Below are 7514 nucleotides of genomic sequence, written 5' to 3' on the forward strand. Positions count from 1 at the left end.
GGGAACTTATTAAGTTACACCGGACTAGCCACTCAGAAGCGCCCATGAGTGGCTAAGACACTGAAAAAGCCCAAAAAAATGGCGCGGGCAGGAATCAAACCCACAGCCTGAAAGTAACCACAGCGCGTTATACCACTAAGGCATAAGACCTTACAAACATTGGGTTGGAATTGGCCTATAATACCACTTTTTCACCTTAAAGTCTTAGCCATAACATCAGAATATGCCTTTGTACAATTACATTCCATTGCTTTAATACATAATAATTGGCTAAAATATAGGACTTTGGGCAGCTAAGACACTGATGTGGCTAAGACACCAGTGTGGCTAAGACACCAGCATGGCTAAGACATTGAGACATTGAATATTTGCCATTGATTCTACTTGAGTATAATTCATCTACTCAGGTGTCTGAGCCACACTGGTGCTTTAACCATGCCATTAGAATATACATATGTACAATAAGCAGAATCAATAGCAGATATTTAATATCTCAATGTCTTAGCCATGCTGGTGTCTTAGCCACACCAGTGTCTTAGCCATAACATCAGAATACACCTTTGTACAATTACATTTCATTGCTTTAATACCTAATAATCAGCTAATATGACTTTGGGCAGCTAAGACTAAGGTGGAAAAGTGGTATTATAGGCCAATTCCAACCCAATGTTTGTAAGGTCTTATGCCTTAGTGGTATAGTGTGCCATGGTTACTTTCAGGCTGTGGGTTTGATTCCTGCCCGTGCCATTTTTTGGGCTTTTCAGTGTCTTAGCCACTCATGGGCGCTTCTGAGTGGCTAGTCCGGTGTAACTTAATAAGGTCCCGTGTCTAGGCCGCCGAACTGAATCAGCTCTCGTTCAATATCCGTAAGTGAAGATCGCCGCCCGACCAAGGCGAGCAGAAGCACGCACAGGAGCCGGTACGCTCTCTTGCCCGCATGATGAACCGCGCTGACCAATCGCTCTCTAGTAGACAGGTGTACATTACCCTCTGTAGGTAGCACTTTAAATTCAGGAGAGGAAAGAGAAAAAAAGAGAAAAAAGACCAATCACTCTACACAGATATTACTGTTATTCAACTGGCCGTGCATGAATCCCCGCCCATGGACCCAGACACGCCAACTCTCCGCGGGCTCTCTCATAAGGTCACGGTCTGACCTGACCTGGCTTGTCCAATACACGTCCGGAGGTGAGGTCGCCGGTTGATGCGGACCCGCTGTGCCTATCGATGCGCGCACTCCTGTGGGCCGGGCAAGTTAGCTGGCGCGAGTGGATGATCTGAGACGGTCTGCGTGCAGCGGAAGATTCCCTTTGTGTGGTGCGGAACTACCTTCGAACCTTGGGAGAAGGCACCGCCGCGCTGAACAGCGATGCAGAGACAGGATTATAGAGGCCTCGAGTACCTGACATCGCCTTCGCAAGCGTTCGCGGGCTTTTTCTGCCAATGCAGAGACGATAGTGGACTCTGCGGCGCGACATCTAGTATATAAGCAGCCGCTCTGCCGTTCCTGGTGCTGGCCAGCTCTTATCTAGCTCGCAACTGTTTTCTGTTCTTCAAACAACCCTCCATTCCTTTACGCACTAACAACGACGCTCACGGCCGTCATCTCCACGCTCGCCCTCGGCGCATTCTCTCAGCTCGCCACCGCAGTCCCCGCCCCTGCGCCCGCCGCATACCACACTCGCGACATCTGGGCCCCGCACATGACGTACCTGATGGCAGAGACAGCCTGGCAGTTTGGTCAGGCCTACACCGTCACCTGGTAGGCGGCCGTCGCATGAATTTTTGGGCCCGCAGAAGTGCCGATGCGGAGCACATCAGGGACGCCTCGGATGCGCCCATGAATATCATGAGTGGCAACAGCGGCTTCATCCTCCTCCGTTCTGGCGATTATGAGATGTCTCGTGAGTTTTTGCGTGCGTCAGGGTGTAAAAGGATTCTAACAAGGAGGGCGCAGCTATCCTCGCGCAGAACATCCACCTTCGTGATGGACAGTATCAAGTGACTGTGCCAGACGTCGTCACTGGTAGCGATCACAGTCTGGTATGTGAGTATCTTGCGTCTCTCGATGCTTGACACTATCGTCATACAGGCCGACGGCCAGTATTAAGAGACTCGGGGAACTGGGGTCCGGAGTTCATGATCAATGGCCCGGTCACGTTCTGAACGCGCACTCAAGGAAGCAACTAAACGACAGTAGCACGAACGGACACAACGCGGACTTCGCTTTGGGCTCGTACGGATACTTCGCTTGTGCTGCACTTCATCCTAGGCTCACTGGTCAGTAATCCCGCATTGCACCACACACATCCTCCTGCATGTACCTGCGCTTGTTTATATAACAAATCTGTGCAATATTTCGCTGCTTTCTGCTGTCGCAGCTGAGTGACTGTACACGCTCTACATCAGAGAAGAGAAAGAGCAGAATCTGTATGTGCGAAAGTCTGCATGTGAGCATGGCGACTGGAGAAAAAACAAGTCTCTGATCAACGCCGTTTCGTAAAAATCGGACAGCAGATAAAACATGTAGTACAGGAGAGCCGATCGTGCTACGAGAAATGAGGGAAATAAATGGAAAAATTTGGAAGTAAGAATGCGCTGTCAGGGAGGTAGGACAGCTGCCTGAGGCTCTCGACAAGAAAGTACACGTTCGCCAAGATGTATAGGATCACAGATAAATAAACTAGTGTAACCCACGTGCAATTGATGAGAATACTGAACGCGTGTGGCACCATTCTATCAGAAGCACCATCGACCAAAGCCCCGAGAGCAGTGGTACCGACGAGAGTGATGGGGAAGGCTACCGCTGCAACGGATGTGACATGCCATAGCACACGCTCGACGCGCGTCGGGAAGGTGGCATTCCAGCCCAATAGATGTGGCAGCACGTATGCGGTGACGAGGGTGAGGAGGATGGTCAATTCTCCGAGTGAGATATTTCCCTCAACTGTCTGCAACCCGCCTGCCTTCGTGTACTGATTATAGCTCTCAAGCTTCCGGAACCCGCCTATTCGTGTTGCCGCGCGTGCGGCGAGCCGCCATCGCAACACGTCGGTCTTCCCAAGCATGATCCTACCATCCGGTCCCCGCTCTCGCGCCTGCCACGGACGGTGGGTCTTGCCAAACACATCGCAATCCTCAGGGTCTGGCGTCATCTCGGCCTTGATAGCGAAGGCGTAGGCTTCGACCTGAATAGACTGTGTCGGGAGCAAGGTAAGTGTCTCCTGCCCCTCGTCGAGGACAATTCCGCTATCCCCTTCGGGCGCACAAGAAGTGATCTCGAGATAATCCATCTCAGCAGTGCCCGAGTCATCCCAAAGCCCCACGGCACGTGAAGCAATCGGCCTGCAGACCACTTGGAAGTAGGCCGCGAATTCGTGTGCTCTCTTCCCTGTGATCTCCGTCGGCTTGGGGATGTCCAGCGGCTTCTTCCACCATATGGCGTACACGAAGATCGCTCCGAGTGCGTGCGCTAGGGTCCAGACCTCGAGCAGGCTGAGTGGTAGTGCCTGCGCGAGGCGTGCAGTGCAGGATACAGCGAAGTAGAGTAGCTGCACGACGAGGAGCGCCTTCGCGAGCCCGCCGGACTTGCTCTGGCATACGATATCATCCTTCGAGATATCAGGGATAAGGTCAGGGTCGTGCTTCATGAGGAACTGTATCATCCAGGGAGCCAAGACCAGTCGCGTCTCTGTCCCGAAGACCGGGGTCTGCGAAGAATCGAGGACGAAGCCACCCATGGCGGCGTAGTAGCTGTGAGTGAACGTCCAAGTATTCTTACGAACGCAAGACTGTATCGTAGCGCTATCAGTGTCGGCCTGCGGAATGATAAAGTCTTAGCAAAGAGGTCTCGTTGGCAGAGCGCGCGAGGCATGTCGCATCACCCACTTTATCGCTATCGATTTCCGCTTCTGCACATAGGGTGTGCTCTTCCTCTGTCGAGTTGGGCAAATGTGTAGAATCCTGGTGACGATTAAACGAGCGTAAATCGGCTTTCGACGCGTGATGCGATCCCGATGAACTCACCTTACCTCTTCCACCCCAGGCACTGACACATCTCCATAACCTTTCCTGCCAGGTGAGAGCAGCCGCCAGTTTCCCCACCGGCAAGCAATCGCTTGCATGCTCTGAGAGCTCCCACGCACAGCAGAGCTGATAGAAGGCCGTATAGAGAAGCCAGTCGGGGCCGAGCAGCCCGACGATCAGCCACCGAGCTTTCTCGGGGAAGGTCCGCATTCGGCGGTTAGGAGGTATGTCGATGTGGATTGCGCTCCAGACGCAGATGACGAGGGTGGATATGCAGGTGGATATGATTTGCCATGTACCACGGGAGGCAGGAGATGGATACCAGGAGCCCGCATCTACGGCGGAGGCGTTCTGTGGGGCGAGTGTGTACATGGTAGGCAGGGGAACAGGAGAGCGGCGGGGAGACTGTATGCGAATCTACTCCCCCGTAAGACTTATATTGCCACTGCCACATCGATCCGGGCTGTAGGGTACAGAAGCTGGCCACGCCGGAGTCCTGCACTGCGCCAGCAGGCGATGAGGCTGTACAGAGAACTTCCTTTCACACAGTTTAGCTAGTATCAATGCAGAACTAATAGTATTCGTGAAATATTACTCACGACCTTTCTTGGTTTATAGGGACATTTAGGACAATCATAAGTACCCTCCATGAAGTGACTGAAGCGGACCTGCCAAAGCATATAGCGAAAACGCCAAAGCAGTGGGGCGTGACCGGGGCCGTCGCCGTGTGACGGATAACGGCGCGCTTCCTTTCTGCGTCTCAAGATCTCAAGATCTCGTATGTACCGCGTGCTGTCGGTGCGATGTATGGTACGGACACTGAGGAAGGTACCGTACGCGGATATTCGATAGTCACGTTGTTTTTGTGTGTCAGAACTGGGCGATTACGTCATTGCCCTGTACGGACTAATGGGGATACATCACATGACCCCCGATTATGTTGTAGTAATACGGACTAGATTACTCATGCTTACTGTACACGCTTACATACAGGTAGTACCATAGGTCCCTTAGCGGTATCAGGAGTCCTGACTCTCATGTATATATACCGGCCTTGTAGCACAGAATACGATAAGAGTTCAGTCGCACTTTAGAAGGTTATGAGCCCCGGCCTCACGGCCACTCTACCCCCACTTTACTAGTCTCATTGCTGAAGAAGACCCCTCGGGAAACCTCGGTCCCCTTCACCCAGTTTTAAACAAGTTTATCCACGCAGTTTACGAGTAAGTCTCGTTGCGTGCTAGTGGCAGACGGAGCACTCACGCGTTCATTCCTGCGTAAATTTCTAGTGCCCAAGGATTTGCCCGCTCGTCCCCCTCACTCCGTTTTCCAGCGGTACAAGCACTCCGCCGGCTACGCGCCCGCCTCCGGCAACGCCAACGACCCCGTCGAGACCGTCCCGTACGGTAAACGCCGCGGCAAAGAACTACGCCCGCCGACTCCAGCGCTCACTCTCCCGTTCCCACCGAACTCACACGAGGGTAGGCGCCTACGTCGCGAACAGTTCTGCGAGCGCTACGCGACCGACAAGGCCGACTTCGAGCAGTGTCTAGCTGCACGCGAAATCCAACAGGCGCGCGAACGGATCCTCGCTGGTCCGTCAAAGCCGACACTCGAGCAGCGTCTCGCTGCCATCCCACCGGCGACACATACGCCGATCGCCCCGAAGCCGATACTCATCGACTTCGACAAGCACACTCCCGCCGACCTCGTCCGCATCTTCACACCGAAGTTCGACGGCACGCTCAAACGCCTTGACGTCTTCGAGACTCTCGAGCTCGACGACCTCAACACCGACCGAGTCCGCAATCTCCGCCGACTCATCGAGCAGCTCACGCGCATCAAGCGCTGCCTAGCGGACGTCTGCAACGTCGTCAAATACGAGGAGTGGCGCAAGTGGGAATTAGGGTGCAGAGAAATAGGGGATATCTCGTTCAAAGGGCTACGCAAGAACAAAGCCCGGATTGTACAAGCGCTTAGCGCAGTTTACGTGAACGGATATTTTGACGCGGTTAAGTTTTACGAGAACAAGTAGATACTTTGTATACAACGCTATTGTAACAATCAGAGAAAAGTTCTACTCGGAAACCTGACTACTGTGTGTTTATCCTAAGCGACAACAAGAGTCGTAGTTTAACTGGTTCCTTCGTCCAATCCCAACTCTATCCACCTCTCGGCTAAATCGGCTTAGCTGGGATAAGTGGTTCGCTCAACAGCGTTCACAATCACTACCTCTCAGGAGACAGATACGGTACCTGAAACCGTAGAGACAAAACAGGAAACCGTCGCAGAATTCAGACAGCGACTGAATATACTAGACGACATAGAGACAGACTGGGAAGCATTAACAGCACACGAACAATACGTCGAAGTGTTGCTAACCCCGTTCTACTACTACCAACACGTCCAATTTGAAGGACCGCCAAGCTATTACGCTACAGCGGAGTTAACAAACCACGACGAAGACGTAATCCATTTCTTCTTCCCTACAAGCTCCGACACATATTCGGAACCATACGCTTGTTACCTTGACCAGGAAGATATTGCGGAAGATCTATATTATAGACCGATCAATCAGACATACGATCTCGCATTCTTGGAAGAAGATTGGGAATCACTTCGAGCGACACGAGCCGAATCATACGAGCTTGATCTCAGTGACTTCTTTTACGACGTCGGTTTAACTCCAAAGGAACGTGAAACTCTCTACGCATACACTCGCCTCCTCTTCGTACACGATAACAATGTCATCCTCTTCTGACCCGACCAAGCTCGCCACATCCACCATCCCGCAATTCGACGGCACCAACTATAAAAAGTGGTCCGACGCGATCCGAGCCTTCCTGCGCTACCAGGGCGTCTGGTACTTGATCCAGGGATACGGCTCCACAGCGACCGTTCCTGTCCCTGGTCTTGCCAGACCAATAGCTGCAACAGGTACACCCACGGCTACGGAAATCCTAGCTCAAGCTGCATGGGATGAGAAAAATGACAAGGCGCTGGGCATCATCCAGCTCTACGTCGCGCAGAACCTTCGTCATCTCGTCGATGACAAGTTCTTGGCCCTGGACGCATGGACCGCGATCAAGGCCGGCTACGAGAAACCCGGAGCGGTAGGCGCATTCGTCGCCTTCCAGAAGCTGTTCAATGCACAGCTCTCTGACAGCTCCGCGCTCGGCCCGCAACTCGACGCGCTCACAGAGCAGTCCAACCAGGTCAACGCGGCGGGAATAGAAGTAAAACCTCAGCTTCTTGCCCTGCTCATGATAAACGCTCTCCCAAAGTCGTACCAGACCATCGCTGGTACAATTCTCACCACACAGACTGATGTTACGCTGCTCACAGCGGCGCTCATCAAGCCCAAGATCGTCGAGGAGGAACAGCGCCGCGTCGCGAACCGCACTCAGATTGCGCGCGTCTCAAGGCGCCCCTCCTAGACAGAAATGTGAGAAGTGTGGTCGCAGAATCACACGACGGAGCAACACTGG

The 7514-nt window shown here is 52.9% G+C and overlaps 3 protein-coding genes across 3 annotated transcripts; 2 read left to right on the forward strand and 1 right to left on the reverse strand.

The window, feature by feature from the left end:
* Positions 1 to 1592: 1592 nt before the first annotated feature.
* PHACADRAFT_142847 (uncharacterized protein) lies at positions 1593 to 2204 on the forward strand. The gene is made up of 4 exons (XM_007395299.1): positions 1593 to 1762; positions 1822 to 1904; positions 1958 to 2047; positions 2105 to 2204. The coding sequence occupies exons 1-4, from the start codon at positions 1704 to 1706 to the stop codon at positions 2164 to 2166; spliced, it is 294 nt and encodes a 97-aa protein (XP_007395361.1). The 5' UTR covers positions 1593 to 1703; the 3' UTR covers positions 2167 to 2204.
* Positions 2205 to 2350: 146 nt separating this feature from the next.
* PHACADRAFT_208545 (uncharacterized protein) lies at positions 2351 to 4566 on the reverse strand. Its single transcript, XM_007395300.1, has 3 exons — positions 4027 to 4566; positions 3889 to 3963; positions 2351 to 3818 (listed from the first exon to the last, which is right to left on the reverse strand). Exons 1-3 carry the CDS (start codon positions 4396 to 4398, stop codon positions 2550 to 2552), a joined length of 1716 nt encoding a protein of 571 aa, XP_007395362.1. The 5' UTR covers positions 4399 to 4566; the 3' UTR covers positions 2351 to 2549.
* Positions 4567 to 4829: 263 nt separating this feature from the next.
* On the forward strand, positions 4830 to 6061 carry PHACADRAFT_195042 (uncharacterized protein; the record flags this gene model as incomplete). Its single annotated transcript, XM_007395301.1, has 3 exons — positions 4830 to 4859; positions 5243 to 5249; positions 5316 to 6061. The coding sequence occupies 3 exons, from the start codon at positions 4830 to 4832 to the stop codon at positions 6059 to 6061; spliced, it is 783 nt and encodes a 260-aa protein (XP_007395363.1).
* Between the last annotated feature and the right edge of the window lie 1453 nt (positions 6062 to 7514).

The sequence above is a fragment of the Phanerochaete carnosa genome (assembly GCF_000300595.1).
Source record: "Phanerochaete carnosa HHB-10118-sp unplaced genomic scaffold PHACAscaffold_5, whole genome shotgun sequence".
Taxonomy (NCBI): Eukaryota; Fungi; Basidiomycota; class Agaricomycetes; order Polyporales; family Phanerochaetaceae; genus Phanerochaete; species Phanerochaete carnosa.